At 40.0% G+C, this 17,332-nt stretch overlaps 1 protein-coding gene across 2 annotated transcripts in view; it reads left to right on the top strand.

The window, feature by feature from the left end:
• MCM3 (minichromosome maintenance complex component 3) overlaps positions 1 to 15,712 on the top strand; it is a 46,469-nt gene extending 30,757 nt beyond the window's left edge. For both annotated transcript variants that reach the window (XM_043999664.1, XM_043999665.1), the window contains 5 exons: positions 961 to 1,101; positions 10,681 to 10,790; positions 11,328 to 11,413; positions 11,855 to 11,924; positions 14,143 to 15,712. In XM_043999664.1, coding sequence (XP_043855599.1) covers positions 961 to 1,101; positions 10,681 to 10,790; positions 11,328 to 11,413; positions 11,855 to 11,924; positions 14,143 to 14,341 — 606 coding nt within the window. In that variant the 3' untranslated portion in view covers positions 14,342 to 15,712. The remainder of the gene's footprint in view (positions 1 to 960; positions 1,102 to 10,680; positions 10,791 to 11,327; positions 11,414 to 11,854; positions 11,925 to 14,142) is intronic.
• Positions 15,713 to 17,332: the final 1,620 nt, after the last annotated feature.

Raw genomic sequence — 17,332 nt, 5'->3', positions numbered from 1 at the left:
ATAGCATGGTAATGAATGCTATGCATTTGATCCCCTAAGATCCTAGAAAGCTCTGAGAGCACAGGAAGAATAAATGGTTTTGTAATTATTTTGAGTTGTATATTTCATTTGTATTCTAATTCTTTGTCATTTGAACATGTACTTTTTGGTATAGTTGGAAACTCTTAGCTAAACAGAATACTCAATTCACCAGAATTCCCCCATTCTGGGTGAGGCAGCATGATATAGACAGAAGAGAAAGGTACTTTCTTTTTTTTTTTTTTTTTGGGCGGGGCAATGAGGGTTAAGTGACTTGCCCAGGGTCACACAGCTGGTAAGTGTCAAGTGTCTGAGGCCAGATTTGAACTCAGGTCCTCCTGACTCCAGGGCCGGTGCTTTATCCACTGCGCCACCTAGCTGCCCCGAGAAAGGTACTTTTTAACATATGTGGAGATTGGGGTTTTAGACCTGATTCTGCTATAGCCTGACTTTGGACAAGGTGCTTTTCTTTGTCTTTGTTTCCTCATCTGTGAAATAAGTGGTTTGAATTCGGTGATCTTTAGTTTGTCCATCATGCAAATTAAAAAATTCCACGAATTCATTGCTTTAAAAAAAAAACTTTGCCCTAAAATTATTCCATGTAAGTCCTTTATTTCCTATATTCAAACATGTAGTGACTTAGAGTTTGGTTATTGTTTACCTTTCAGTTTTATGGACATCAGTGAGGTTCTTCTTGGCTTTCAGTTAATTTTTTTTTCTTAAACCCTCCATTCAAAAACCACTCTTGCTTCTTAGTGATCTTTCTTTTCCTGTGTTGGTGCCCTCTTGTTGGAATCTGCTACTGGCTTCCCATGGGATTTCAAGCAAACCTTCATTAACTCAGTTCAGTTCTTATATCTGTACAGTGGGAATGACAACTGTCTGCCCAGAGCTCAGAAGCAGAAATGACCAAAACTGACTCCTTCCCCCTTTTTCTCACAGACATCCCCAGTTACAGCCCGGACACTGGAGACTCTCATCCGCTTGGCCACTGCCCATGCCAAGGCCCGCATGAGCAAGACTGTTGAGCTGCAGGATGCAGAGGATGCTGTGGAGCTGGTCCAGTATGCTTACTTCAAGAAGGTGAGAAAACCAAGGGTGGGATGGGGACGAGTAGGACAAGGAGCAAGTGTTACACAGTCCTTAGGACTTAAATCTATACCTGAAACCTGAATATAGAGTTATGGAAACTCTTTAAATTTTATTTTTGTTTTCAATGAATAAGAATTTATTTTCTCTCTTTCCCAAACCCCATTGAAAAAAGAAAAAACTAATCTTGTAATGAATAAGCATAGTCAAGCAAAACGAATTTCCACACTGACCATGGCCAGATTATATATCTCATGCTGAATATTGAGTTTGTTACCTCTGTATCAGGAGGTCGATAGCCTTCATCATTGGCCCCCTTTGTTGCACCACACATGAATCAAGAGACCTATAAGTAACTATGAATTTTGTGTCTCAGGGCCTCAGACCATACTAGGTAGACTATAGACCCACCTTTGTTTCTCTTAATAAAGGTTTGTTTCTTTGCCCAGAAAGGCTTCCCAGTTTCTTTTTTACAGTTAACAATATCATTAGTAGGCCTCTATCCTCAAAGAAATCAAAGGAGGAAGAAAAGGACTTATAACTACAAAAATATTCACAGTGGTTCAAATTTGTGATAGCAAAGAACTAGAAGCTAAGGAGTGGCTTATTAATTGAAGAAAGGCTAAACAAATGTGATGGTAATGGCATAAGAAATAACCAAAGGGAGGGTTTCAAAGAAATCGGGAAGACTTGTATGAACTGATGAAAAGTGAAATGAGCAGAACCAGGAGAACAATTTATACCCTAACAACAACACTGTAAAAAGAAAGAACTTGGAAAGACTTAAGAACTCCCTCCCTTCCTTTCCTCCCCTTCCCCAAGACAGAAAGCTCTCTGATATAGGTTATATATGTACAATCACATTAAACATATTTCTGCATTAGTCATGTTGTGAAAGAATTGAACATTTGTTTTATTTTTTTAAATTTAATTTTTTTTTAGTGAGGCAATGGGGGTTAAGTGACTTGCCCAGGGTCACACAGCTAGTGACTATCAAGTGTCTGAGGCTGGATTTGAACTCAGGTACTCCTGACTCCAGGGCCGGTGCTCTATCTACTGCGCCATCTAGCTGCCCCGAACATTTATTTTTATAAGATTTTGAGTTCCAAATTTTTCTCCCTCCCCAAGACAGAAAGCACTCTGATAAAGGTTATATATGTATAATCACATTAAACATATTTCCACAATAGTCATGTTGTGAAAGAAGAATCAGAACTAAAGGGGAAAACCTCAAAAAACCAAAACAGCAAAAAAAAAAAAAGTAGAAATAGTATAGTTCAATCTGTATTCAGAATCCACAGTTCTTTTTTCTGGATGTGGAGAGCATTTTCCATCATGAGTCCTTTGGATTAGATTTAGCTCTTCTCAGCAATGCAATGTTGCTGTTACTGTTACTGGTTCTGCTCACTTCACTCAGCATCAGTCTACTTAAGTCTTTCTAGGTTTTTCTGAAATATCATTTCTTACAGCACAATAGTATTCCATTGCATTCATATACCACAACATGTTCAGCCATTCCCCAATTGTGATGGGCTTCCCCTTGATTTCCAATTCTTTGCCACCACAAAGAGAACAGCTGTAAATATTTTTATACATGTGGGTCCTTTTCCCTTTTTTATGATCTCTTTGGGATACAGACCTGGTAGTGGTATTACTGGGTCAAAGGGTATGCATAGCCCCATAGCCCTTTGGACATAGTTTCAAATTGCTCTCCAGAATGGTTGGATCAATTCACAACTCCACCAACAACGCATTAGTGTTCCAGTGTTTATAATCTTTTCCAACAGTTATTATTTTCATTTTTTGTCATCTTAGTCAATCTGATAGATGTGAGGTGGTACCTGAGAGTTGTTTTAATGTGCATTTCTCTAATCAATAATGATTTAGAGCATTTTTTTTCATATGGCAATAGATAGTTTTGATTTCTTCACCTGAAAACTGCCTGTTCATATCCTTTGACTTGTATTCTTATAAATTTGATTTAGTTCCCTGTGTATTTTAAAAATGAGGCAAAAGGCAAGTTTAATGGTAAAATCTGTTGGATTACCAGTTTCCATTTGTACCCCCTGATACCTATTTTGCATTCCACTTCTTCTCAGGGGACTTCAGTTTCTTTCTTACAGTGTTCTTTGTTTCTTGATGGCAACATTTTCTAATGTCTAACAAGTAAAATTTTACTATCTCATGAGGGCACAATATGGTGTGTTGGGAGTCAAGAACCAGACCACAAATCTCATCCTCTAAGAAAGAACAGTAGCTGCTATGACTTGAGGGTGTGAGGGTATTCCTGAGTGGACAAAAGGTAGTTGACAGGTGTCAGGATGTCATAGACATGGGGCCAAAGGGATGATCTGGGATACTGAATGAGCACTTCGAATACCATGCCCTTCTTCCCATGGACAAAGTTGGAAGAAGGCTTATATAGAATATGCAAGGCTTAGAGCTGGTGCCGAGAGGAGAGATCTTTTAAGTTGTCACCAGAGGTGCTGGGACAGAGTCTTTAGTAGAGCAGTTAATATACCATTCATAATAACTTGCAGCTCTTAATATGGTGTGGAGTTGTTTCTTTGTCTTCATTCAGGCCATGTTGAGATCCCTTCAAGGTGAATGTGAACAGGTACTGGACAGATTCTGTGATTGGAAAACTGAAAAAGCTGAGCATAGTTTAGTCAGAGTAAAGCAGTTTAGCTGGTGGAGACAATGGTATCGGGATTAGGTACCTAGGAATAGCATAGGAATTAATAGCACAGATTTCTTACATAGAGTACAATAGAAAGGTTGTCATCAGAGGCTGGTTTAGATTTATAGAGTCCCTTTATCAATCATAGATGGTCCAAATTTACAGTTTTTTACTTTACTAATTTAACTTTTATATGGAAAACAGTAATCATAATTTATGGTGATAATTTTATACATGGGACACTGAAAGAAAACATTTTTGAGAATATCCAAATTATAATTTCAGAAGGGATAGATGATAATAATTTTACACAAAGATCATTTAATCTGCTGATTAAACAACACTGATTTTTTTAAATGTCCAAATTATAATTTTAAAGATACTGTGGTTTAGATGGAGAAGGGGGTCACCTTTTATGTCTGTGGGGACCAATTTTTAATTGGGGGGTGTTAGTTAAGCGGCTTGCCACATTATTGGAGCAAGGAAGGAGACCAGCAGCGTCCCTCAAAACAGAGCGGGATTTATTTAACAAGAACAAACTTAAAAAAACACAAACAGGGGGCAGCTAGGTGGTACAGTGGATAAAGCACCAGCCCTGGATTCAGGAGTACCTGAGTTCAAATCTGGCCTCAGACATTTGACACTTACTAGCTGTGTGACCCTGGGCAAGTCACTTAACACCCATTGCCCCACAAAAACAACAACAACCAAAAAAACTAAAAACACAAACAGGATCAGTAGGATCAAGGGAAAGGAAATAAAATGGGGAAAGGGAAGTTATACAACCTGACCAACACCACCACCCAGGAATCAGCTGAGAACACACAGCAGTGTCCTGTTGCCTTCCAGCTTCAAGCTAGAATGGCGAAAAAATCTCCCTTCTTTCCAGCAGACCCCAGGCTGACCACATACAGCCCCCATCCAATTGTCTGGCCGCTCTGACAGTCACATGACTGCCCTCACTGGGCTTCCAATCGGTATAATTTTGCCAGGCCCATGTAGGAGTCAGCGAGTGGTGATGTGAGGTGCCAGCACCATGGCAACGGCTACAACGAGTGGGTGGAGCACCATGCTGTTTGTGGAGCCCCAGAGGCCAGTGCGCTTGCCGAGGTGTTTTTTTTTTTTAATTCTAGCCAAAAGTTGGGGCCATAAAAACCTCAAATAACAATTAATTCTTTACATCTCAAAGGAGCAGGTATGACTTGATCTTAAAGTCCCCCACATTATTAGAGAAATTCATCCCAAACAAATTCAGAGGCAATAGGTGAAATCTGTTTAGTGGTGGCATAAGTAGTAGTAGTAGTTGTTACAAATATAGAGAAAGAGAATAACGTAAACAGTCAGTAGTATCTCTTAAGTATATACTACAAATCTCTTTCAATGATGTAAAAGAACTATTTGGCATGAACAGCAACAAGTGATATTATTGTTAAAAGATCAAAAGTTAGAATCAGGAAGGCCAAATTTTTTAGTTTTGTGATGTTAACCATCCTTTCCCTCACCAATACCTACATACTTTATTCTGAGGGGTACTAAAGTTTCTTCATGAGAGATGATTGGGTGAAAAAACACACAACCTGTCTTGGGCTGTTCCTGAGGTTTCTCTGCTTCTGATCTTCCTGGTTTTTGTTTTTTTCTAAAATTTCTAGCAAGGTGACACTTTTTCCGACAGTAAAAACAATTTAAGGGTTTGCTTTTTGTCTGCTGGACTCAAGTGCACGTGTTATTGCAAGTCTTAGGGTTCTGATTACTCAATTTTTCTTCTTTGTTTTTGTCCCTTTCAAAAATGTACAGAACTTTGCTGTTGAGCTCACTAACATTCCTCTCATGAACTTAAGGCAATTATTCATGAAAAACTCTGATTTCTGAGGATGTCAGATTTACAAAAGCAGTATTAATAATTTTGGCATCCTTAAAGTTAATAGGGTCAAGTCTTACATAACTTAGCTCCTTTGGCAGAGATGGTCATAATAGAATTGGTTTGGGGGTCTCTTTCTTTTCTTGTACAATTTCCTGAAACTTGCTAAAATTCTCTGTCAGAGCCTCTTTTGTTTGAACTAATCTATCCTCATCTGTGGGGAGATTAAGGCCCAGATTTCCTTCAAGTTTAGGGATCTGGGTCAAATTGTATTTAGGGGATGTTAGAAACACAGCAAACAGCTTGAATTGTGTTGCGCAGCTCAAGTGTTGCTAGCAGCTTGCAACTCAGAGAATCCAAGCAGACAGCAGAGTGTGTTTGAAGGCTTCTTTATTCATCTTCTCAAAGATGGGTGCTCTTTTGAAAGTGCTGGAGGGTACACTGAAGTGAGGTCCCACACCGTGATTTATACCCACCAAAGGGTTCCCTCCCAACTAATCATATTGGTATTCTATACTACCTTATTTACATCCTATTTCCCCCAATCAATCAATCAGATTATACCAAGTGGACCAATCACAGTGCTAAGAACCCATCAGGTGGTACCAGTCGGTCAATCAGATTGTATAAAATACAATACCAAGCCTTAACCTTATTCTGGGCAAGAATTCCCATTTCTCATTAGAACAGTGCTGTGTTAACATTCATAACTTTTCAAGAAACAAAAACTTAGGTTGGGGTTTGAGCATCAGGGTCATGTGGGAATCACCTTGGGCACCTCAAGGTGAACTCCTAGCTTAGTTTAGTTCCCATAAAACACAGGCCCCATTCCAAGCCCTGGTCCGGCCTAAATCCCAGGGTCTTAGCTCCTTAGAGTCTTGTATACTGGGAAACCCCCTGCTGGGAGGTTCAGACAGCAAAGTTGTGGGGCTTGAAACTAAATTCATTCTGCCTTTAGAATTCTAAGAAGAGTCCAGATATGGTCTTTTATCTTAGGGGATGATAGTCTGCTTGGCTGTTTTTCCTCAGTTGCCATTTCCTGTCATAGTTCAGTGGTTTCAGGGTAAGAATATGTAAATGTAGCTTCCTCATTTTCAGTGCCTTGAGAAGAAAGTTCACTTACTACTTGAGAATTAAAATTACTATTTGATTCTATAAACCTATTGCTTAAGGTAGCTAGTCCATGCAATTCTCTAACATGCCAATGAAAGAAAGAGATGATGATAGGTTCAATTTCACTGGACACCCTGAGACCCCAACAGAACAAAGAGTTGACTATTGTGATCATAAAGCACCTGAGGAGGTAAGAAAAAAGAATAAACTTAACAGTTTTTTTAAAGAGATTTCTAGCTTGTTACTAACCTAAATTTTTCTAAGTAGGGGAAAAAAAATATATTTCTAATGTATTTATGGTTTAAACAACTAATCCAAAAAGTTTCTTAACATACAAAGTGTGATCACAAAGAATTGAAAAGAAAGAGGAAATGAGTTCACCAGCTATTCTTTTTTAATCAATTTATGGTTTGAATAGCTGCTTAAAGAATAAACCACTGTAGAAACAAGAACTTTAATTAGGACAACACATACAAACCCTCTACAGGGACAATAAACAAGGACCCAAGTCTTGCTAAGTCCTATTATGAAATCTTCCTTGCCATTTACCCTGTAGACAGCAAAACTGCTTTGAGCATGTGACTGACGGAAAGTGACACATAGAACAATTAACAAGGATAAATACGAGTTTAAAAACCTTAATCAGATAATTAATTAATTAGTGGATTAAAAAATTAATTAAAGAATGCCCTAGCTAAACTGTTGTCTAGCTAAAATGAGTGAGTGTCTGTCTAAGCTAAGTGCAGCACCACTAAACGATTCTACATTGCTCCTTACTCCTTTGCGTCTCCTTTATGTAGAATTTTAATTGTTTTTGAAGCCATGAGGTTACTGGCTACTACTGCAGCTTAGCATCTGGCTGCTAAACCTCTCACCTATAACAGAGAGAGTTCTAATTAAATCCCTGTTCTGAGTTCTACTTACCGCAGTGACAAGACTAATTCATTGGCCTAACCAGAGGTATGACCAGGAAGCTTATAGTGCCTTCTAAGTGTGGGACCTAGTGGCTTCTTTTTTGGGTTGCTCGGAGGTTAACCTGCCCTCAGCAATCGATGTTTGTGTGGTGTAGCCCACAGACTCAAGCTAACTTCCCTGTGTCTGTCTTTTTATGCAGACCAGTCAGATTTCTTTCTTGACAGGCCTGATTCAAGAATGCTAATCTAAATTCTCATCTAAAATGTGAAAATCTGGTACCAGTCAAGTAAAGCAGATAGACAAACACAGAACAGCAAGTGAAACATTCAGTTATTTTTCTTTTTTGCAAATTTAGTTTCTAATCAATTTTATCTTAGTTTCCTATCATTGAGATTTTCTTTTTCCCCTTTGAAAACCAAAAAGAAAAGGCACAAGTACATTATTGACCAAAATACTCACAAAATTTATAAGTCACAGTTTTAGAATCTCCAATCACAAATTTTGGCCTCATATGATTTATTATTTGTCTTTTTATCTCTGCAACCTCTAATGTGGCCAGCATTGGAAATAGAGAAAAGAGAGATTTGTTTTCTATGAAGACTTTTTGACTTTTTTTTTTTAACATCCTGTTTCTTTTTGGTTGATCAAGCCAAAAGAAAGGGCATAAGGGAAATACCTTTTGGCAGCGGGTTAACACAGAGCAGACACGTACACAAGCAGACCCTTTGAGGAATAATGGATGCGTCCTAGTCTTAATTTCTGGAGAGAAAAAAAGTTTACAGTTGCCTGGTTTCTGGCAAGAGAAACAGAAAAGAAAAACAGATCCTTCTAAGGTCAGAGGCTTATAGAGCCCAGAGAGAAAGGGATCAGTGAGGGAGAGGAGTCCAGGCCCAGGATCCCCAGAAGAAGGAACAAGGAGTTCTTAAGAGCATTCACCAGAAGGTCTTAGGAACTATACATGTATCTTTTCTGTTTCTCTTGCTAAATTTTTCATCTTAATCTCTCTCTGGTTTCCACTTACAGAGAAAGTTAAAAGTGTGTGAAGAAAGATTTTGCAGCACCAGAAACCAGGCAACTGTAAACTTTTTTTCTATAAATCATACACTTATTTCTTGTCTGAATGATTATAGCTGATAAAAGATTAGCAAGGCAATACAAAGCAAAGCACTTAAGGCATTGATTATTGATCTTTTGTTGGCCCTGATTTATGGTACTATGGTCACCTGAGCCAACCTTGCCTCATTTTACAGTGGGCCCAGAGAATAAAGCTCTTTTCCCATGGTCAAGCATCCAGTTTGTGAGGAAAAGCAGTGTCCTACTCTACCCTGGTCATTCCTAATGGTGGGAAGCCTGGGTTTGAATCTCAGCTCCAACACTAACAGTGACATAAAAGTGTGGTCGTTATTAGTGGGGAGGCTATCTACCCTTTTCTCTTAGTTCTTGCTCTCTGCCTTGAGCTACCTTTGAGCTTGGACATAGATCTCCTTTTCTTCCATATGGAGATTGCATGTAGGAGTGCAGTCTGTTTCTGTTTGTGGCATAAAGGGGCAATGTATGGGAGATCCTGGGTATCCTCCATGATATTGGCCTCAAAAGGTCAGGGATGTATGACTGTGAAAATGATTACTCCAGTGATAATTTACATGGAATTAATCCTTTATAACCTCAAGGGAGTCTGTGATTACATACCATATACACATAGAATAACACAGACAGTATACATGCACAGATGTATGTAATACATATGCACATGGGCATGCATGTATATACACATATGCATATAATTATAAGTGTGTGTATGGATGAACATACATATATGCAAACGTATTTATATTATACTGTATTATGGTAAGCACATATAGAAATGCATAAACAGTACATGTAAGCATACATACATGCACATATACGAGCATATCCATACATATGTAAGAATAGGTAGTTGGCACATTAATCCACAGCCTCTGTGACCTTTTAGATCCAGAGTTAAGACCTGAGTTTCCAGTTTTATCTCAGATGCTTAATAGCTGTGTTACCTGGGCAAGTCACTTAATCTCCATGTATCTCAGTTTCTTTATCTGTAAAATGGTATAATAAATAGTACCTGCCACCTGGAATTGTGAAGATCAAATGAGATATTTGTAAAGTACTTTGCAAACCCTTAAAGTGATAAAGAAATACTATTATGTGTACATGTGTGTATATATATTTATGCATATTACATGTATAACAGCAACAACAACAATAAACATTTATGTAGTGCTTAATGTGCCAGGTACTGTGATGAGTGCTTTACAATTATTGTCTCATTTGATCCTTACAACAACTTCTCCAGGAGGTAGGTATTGTTATTATCCCCATTTTATAGAGGAGGAAACTGAGGCAAACAGGTTAGATGACTTGTCCAAGGTCACACAGCTAGGAAGTGCCTGAGGCTGTATTTGAACTCAGATCTTCCTGACCCTAGGCCTGGTACTCTATCCAATGTGCTAACTAGCTGTTCTGTAGTATTTTTAAAAAATATATATGCTGTATTATATAACATATTTAACAATTACATATAATATAAATATATATATTATAGGTAGATATATCAATATATAATAATTTATAGTGGCACATATATTATGGATATATGTATATGTGTGTATATGTATATGTATAATATTTTTTTACTGGGATGTGATTTCATCAGTGTCCGAAGTTTTTCATCACAGAGTCAGTAAATGTCAGAGGTGGACTTAAAACCCAGGCCTTTTTCACTCCAAGGCTTCATTTCTCTCTACTGTGCCATGCTGACTCTCAGGCATTGTGTATGTGTTATTTTATTTGCTTACAATGATTCTGCAAGTTAGGTTACCTTGTTATAGGTGGAGAAGGACCCTGAGACACAGAGAAATTAAGAGACTAGTTATTTAAGGGTCAGAGCATTGTAGGGTGCGGCTACTTTGTTATCCAGCCAGTAGAATCCATGCATCTGATGTCTTTTAATTCCTGGGTTTGGTCCTAGGTCCTAGAGAAAGAGAAGAAGCGAAAGAAGCGAAATGAGGATGAATCAGAGACAGAGGATGAGGAGGACCAAACACAGGATGGTCATGAGCAGAGGAAGAAGAAGAAGAAGTGAGTGGAGCAGAGGGGATGGGAGGAGGAAAAAGCTTTTTTTTTTTTTCCTTTCAGGGTGAGGGAGTAGGGTGTTCCCATGCCTGTTTGCTAAGGAAAGCTTGGTTGCTTTTCCTTCCTTGGAGAAAGCTGGTCTGGGCTATTTATGGTAGGATCTCAGGCTGAGGCCCTCAGAGAAAGAAAAAAAAAAATTAGGACTTCCTTTTATGTGCTTTGCACACAACTGGAATCCCTTGAATTATCAAGGAAAGGGAGCGACAAGCCCAGGCCTGCTTGACATTCTGCTGCTTGTGTTTTGGTATTTGTAGGGAGTTGACTCTTTGGAATCTAAGCTAATCTTTGAAAAGATAAAAGCTTTAAGGAGTGTGTATGTATGTGCGCATACTCTCACGTACATACATATACATATGCATGTGTACACATATACACATGTATATATATGTGTGTATGTGTGTATATATGTAATCAAAGTCTGTGAGTTTTTAAGGGGATTTGGAAAGTGGAACCTGATGCTTTTAACTGTTGTCAATTCTCTAGGAGGAAGGTTGATGCCTCAGAAGGGAAGGAAGGGGAAACTTATGACCCCTATGACTTCAGTGACACAGAAGAGGAAATGCCCCAGGGTAAGTGTCATCTCCCACTTTGGAGGACAGGTTGTTAGGGTTTGGCCCTATTACCAAGGTACTTGCATCTGGAGAGGAGACCCTTTACTATACCCCCCACCCCAGGGTGGACTTGGGGGTTTTGTCTGGTCTTTTTTTTTTTTTTTGGTATCCCCAGATATTGGCTGGTTTTCCATGGTTTCCTTTTGCAGAAACCTTTCCCCCTTCCCCTCTTGGACATTGTCCCATCTCTTAAGCTGAATTTCCTTTGGTCCTTTCTCATGTTCTACCATATGTCATGGAAACACCTGATGCATTGGGTCTTCTCACCTGTTCAGTAGGACTTCTGTATGAGTTGGGGTTTATAGAAAGTGGAGTGGAATTTTTTTTTTTTACTACTGGTTATCAATTTGATTTTGATTTATTTTCTTTCCTGTCCCCTCAATTACCTATTCCTTGCAGTGCATACCCCAAAGATGCCTGAAACACAAGAATCCAGAGAGGGCCAGAAGACAGAGTTGGATGAATCAAGGTGAGAGGGGTTACAGGGAATCATTCCTTCTGTCTTGTCTTGAGCTGTCTATACCAATCAGTGAATAAATCAATAAGTATTTATTCACTTGATATTTATTTCACTGAGGTGATGATCCTTTGCTGGAATCATAGATTATTAGAAAGTCACACCTGGAAGGAAAGTGACAAATCCTCTGCTCAGGATCATAGACTTAGAATTGGAAAAGGGTCATCTGGCCCAACCTTTTCGTTGTACAGGTGAGGACACTGAAGATTAGCAAGGTTAAGTGCTTACTTGGGGTTATGTAGCTAGAAAGTATCAGAGACTGAAGCATGATGTTTTTTACTTTTTCACTTTTTTTCTTTTATTCAAATATTCTTTTTTTTTTTTTGGCGGGACAATGAGGGTTAAGTGACTTGCCCACGGTCGCATAGCTAGTAAGTGTCGTGTCTGAAGCTGAATTTGAACTCAGGTCCTCCTGAATCCAGGGCCAGTGCTTTCTCCACTGCGCTACCTAGCTGCCCCCCAAATATTCTTATATGAAATGATTAATATGGTAATGTTTTACAAAATTGCACATGTATAACCTATATCTGATTGCTTACTGTCTCAGGGAAGGAAAGGAGGGAGGGAGGGATAGAATTTGGAACTCAAAACTTTAAATAAAAATGTTTATTATTATTATTTTTTAAAAGCATCAGAGATCAGATTTGAACCCAGGTCTACCATTGTGATATTGGCCCCTAACCTCTTTAGGCCTCTTTCCTTATCTATAAAATAAAGGGCTTAAATTAGATGACCTCTAGGGTTCCTTCCATCCTTAAATCTATTATCCTATGTCTCCCAAGTCCTGCATTTCTTATTACACCATTCTTCCTTTGCTCCGAATCCCTCTTTTGGCAGTTAGAAAAATCAAGGGGAAAGCCACACAATAAGTGTTAGAGCTGCCTCTGACATTTACTGTATGACCTTGAGAAGCATTTAACCTCTGAGCCTCGCTTTTCCTCATCTGTAAAATGGAGTTGAACTAGATGGCCTCTTAATGTCTCTTGGCCTCCATTTCCTCGTATGTAAAATGAGGAGGTTGGAATAGATGGGCTGTTAAGCGATTCTAATTCATGCTGAGAAAGATCCACTAAAAGCTGGGAGGTCTCCCAATTTATTAGTTCATTCATCTTGGGAGGGATGAAGGTGCTAACCATGAGATGAAGGGACAGAGCTGTGGAGAGAAGAGCTTGTTTGAGGCTTAGGGAGTGAAACCTCCCAGAATCTCATTTGATACTTTCTTTTTTTTTTCCAAAAAGAAAAAACAAAAAGCCGGTTAGGGAACTAACCACTGTGGCAGCCAGCCATGTGTGTGTGATATGAGAGACAGATCTACATTTAGCTTTAATGACTTTGGGGTTGAAAGCTACACTAGAGCGGTTGTATTGTTACTTTTTGTTTTTTACATCATAATCAATAATTTCCATTGTAGTCATTTGTAGATATGATGAGCCCCCAACCTGTCTCCTGGTCCTTAATGAGCCTTGTCTTTTAGTTAAGCAAAACCAGCACATGGATGACTGTTTCTAACAGGGTCTGCAACAGACTGCATCCATAGTTCCCCAACTATACTGAAAGGAGGCTCTGCTATGCTCTTTAAGAAAATGTATTATTGGTTTTTTTTCTCTTGACATGGCCTTCATTTCCAAATATATTCTTTTTCCCCTTCCTTGAGAGCTGGGATTGGACCTATGCTTTCCATCATAGAGTGCAGACTAGCACTTTATATCCGTTTTACCATTTTAGAGTTGCCTAGAGCCCATATGTAGGGGTTGTGAGAATTTTGGCAACAATAAAAGGTTATGTATACCTATATACCCAGGGTTGGTAAAAATTTCTTGGGTGAAAGGGGGTTGCGAGTGCAAAAAGTTTAAGAAGCCCTGGCCTAGAGAATTGAGAGAATGTTTACCCAACTGCTAGTATATGTCAAGGCTGGGACCCAGGTCTTTTTGGCTCAAGTTCAGTTCTAGCCTTTAGGCCACTCCATCTCTCCCTTGTAACAGAGAATAAAAAAGAGAGGAGAAAAGGCAGTTCATCAAAAGTAACCATCAAGTCTGACAGTAGATTTAATCTTCCGTGCTCATTGTCTCCCCCTTCTGGGAAGAAAGGGAGGTTTAGCTGTCTGATTTAAATATTCCTTCGTGCCACCCATCCCCATTCTGACAGTAATGGTTTTTTCTGTCTTGGGCAGGTTGAAGGCATTCAAGGTTGCCCTCCTGGAAGTGTTCCGGGCAGCCCATGCCCAGTCTGTGGGTATGAGTCGTCTCACAGAATCCATCAACCAGGACAATGAATCACCCTTTTCCCCAGCCGAGGTCCAGGCTGCTTTGAACAAGATGCAAGATGATAACCAGGTCATGGTCTCTGATGACATCATTTTCCTCATCTGAGTCGGCTATCTCCCCAACAAGGGGGCTTCTCTTTAAAACTGGTTTCGTTCAAGAAAAGTTTCCCCCATCCCTTCCCCAGTCCCACTTCCTGTGTTTGTATCTTTCTGTATACATCCCTTCCTCCAGCCTTCCCCTGCTGACTCATTATACTGCGTGAGACTGCTGAACTGAAGCTGAGAGCCTTGGTGGGTCCCAGTGAAGTCAAAACTGGACTTAGGGGGAATGCTTTGAAAACAGAACCTCATCCTGTCACTGTGGGGTGACAGGGGAGGGATGGAAGAGAAAGATGCTGGGGCCCTGAAGCTCTTGAACCCTCTTTTGTGGAAGAAAAAAAAAATCCTGTGACCTTTTTTCTTTGGAAGTCAGCAATGTCAGCAATGATATGACTTTTTGATGGAGCCCTTGCCTCGGTTGTGGTCCATTTTGGCTGAAATCTGCTAGTTGGTTTTTCAGACTGTAATCTGAATTAAGTGCACTGACTGCCTCTCCTCTGCACTTGGACTGCTGTCCTGGTTTTAAGACCTGGCTTTTTCACTTGTTTGAAAACACAGGAGAGAGTTTCCTGGTTAGTTGGCTCAAGTATACTTTCAAAATAATCCAGTGGTTTAAGAGCAAAATACATTTTTTTCCCTCTCTGGAATTATCTAGGTAACCGTATTAATTTGTCATTTTGATGTAAACTTGGCCTGAATTATTGCACACTCTCCTTGACCCCCTTCTCACCTTAATGCGTGTTCTTCCATGCACTGGTGGTTTGGTTTTGCTTTCCAAAAAATATCTTCATCCTTGGATTTACTGCTGCAGTTGCTGCTCAGGGGCACTGACACTGAGCCACCACTGGGTGGTGACAGGTAGCCATGCATAGGGTCAACCCAGCTGGAGGGGGCAGACAATTGGGTTCTGGCTACTCTCCTGGGCTAGCTTTTCTCTGTCATCTATGAGAGCATTTAATTAGCATGGATAACAAATCAAACCCAATAGTGGGGGATAGCTTTTCCCTGGAGTCTAGAGATAGCCACCCAGCTGAAGGAAGCCCAGTTACTTAGGGAGTGAAACCTCCCAGAAGCCATTTCTGGAGAAGAAGAATTGGCCAATTACTGATCTTTGTCAGGGCTGAGACGGCTGACCCTCTGATGATGGATGAGCTTTGGGGCAAAAGCTGAGCTTTCGTTTTTTAGGCCTTGGTGAAACTACACTCATATGAGTGTTCCAGAAGTTTAAAGTCCCTAACCTCAGGCTGTGGATAGACCCTGCCCACCAGCTTGTATGGGAAGTGGAAGGTGGAACCTCCTTCTATCATAAATGTGGTTGGTTTGCTAGCCTTTGGAGAATTTTTTACAAAAACAATAAACATGAAAGTTCTTTTGGGAATAGTTCTCCTGAATTGGAAACTGGGCTGGGTGGGCAGGCATGGCTCTGTGAGAGGAGTCTGATCAGTTATCAATCAATCAATCAACCAATAATTATTAACTTCCTGCTTTGTGCCAGCCACTGTGTTAAGTGGTAGGGATTCAGAAAAGAAGGAAAAGACGATCTCCCTGCCCTCAAAGAACTTATAATCTAACTCACAAACAAGCTATATACAGGATAACTAGGAAATAACAGTGACAGACACTGGAATTAGAGGATCTGGGAAAGTCTTCCTTTAGAAGATGGGATCTTAGTTGAGACTTGAAGCTAGTAGACAGATGATTGAGGGAAAAGATTTCAGGCATGGGAGACAGAAAATGCCAGGAGGGGAGAAATGGAGTGTGTCTTATTCATGAAACAGCAAGGAAGGAGGCTCAGCAACACTGGATTGAAGAGCACATTGAAGGGAGTAAGGTGTAAACAAACCAGACAGGTAGAAAGGAGGGAGCAGGTTGTGAAGGATTTTGAATGCCAAGAAATTTTATATTTGATTCTGGAAGCAGCAGGGAGCCACTGAAGTTTGAGTGGGGACCTATGCTTTAGGAAAATCACTTTGTTGGATGAATGGAGCATAGATTGGAGTGGGGAAAGATGAGACAGGCAGATAGATATACCAGCGGGCTATTGCTATAATCAAGGCATGAGGTGATGAGGGCCTGCACCAGAGTGGTGGCTGTGTCAAAGGAAAGAAGGGGGCATATTCAAGAGATGTGGCAAAGGTGAAAAGGTCCATGGCAGCATTACAAAAGGGGAGGGGGAAGGAGTGAGAGGAGTTGAGGATGACTCCTTGATTTTGAGCCCGAATGACTGGGAGGATGGTATTGCCCTATACAGTAAGAGGGAACATAAAAGGTGGGGACAGTTTAAGGAGAAAAGGAACTCAGTTTGGGACATGTCTACTGGGCATCTAGTTTGAAATATTTGAGAGACAGTTGAAGATGGGAGATTGGGAGTCAGCAGAGATTGAGGCAGAAGAGGTAGATTTGAGAATCAACAACATAGAGATGGTAATTAAATCCCTGGGAGCTGATGAGATCACAAAGCGAAGTATTATAGAGGGAGAACAGAAGATATCCTAGAACAGAACCCTGAGGGACATCTATGGCCAGAGAGTGTGATCTGGAGGAGGATCCTGTAAAGACTGAGGAGCACTTACGTAGGAGGAAAACCAGCATAGAGTAGAAAATCTAGAGGAAAGAGAGTGTCTGGAGGAGAGAATAATCAAGTGTCAAAGGATGCAGAGAGGTCAAGGAGCATGAGGATGGAGAAAAAGCCTGGATTTGGTAGCTAAGACATCACTGGTAACTTTGGAGAGAGCAGTGGAATGATAAGGTAGCAAGTTCTATTAGGAGTTAAAAGAGAAGAGAGGAGGATGCACCTGTTGTAAATACTCTTCAAGGAATTTAGCTAAAGTGGAGAAGAGATAGGACAATAATTAGTGGAGATAGAAGGATCAAGTGAGGATTTGTTCAGGATAGGGAAGTCATGGGTATATTTGTAGCCAGTAGACAGGGAGAGCTTGAACATAAGTGATGGAGTGGGAAATGACAGGGGGCTTTCTCTTGGAAGAAATGGGAAGGC

Source organism: Dromiciops gliroides, chromosome 4 (assembly GCF_019393635.1).
Source record: "Dromiciops gliroides isolate mDroGli1 chromosome 4, mDroGli1.pri, whole genome shotgun sequence".
Taxonomy (NCBI): domain Eukaryota; kingdom Metazoa; phylum Chordata; class Mammalia; order Microbiotheria; family Microbiotheriidae; genus Dromiciops; species Dromiciops gliroides.
This window is presented reverse-complemented; position numbering and strand designations above follow the sequence as displayed.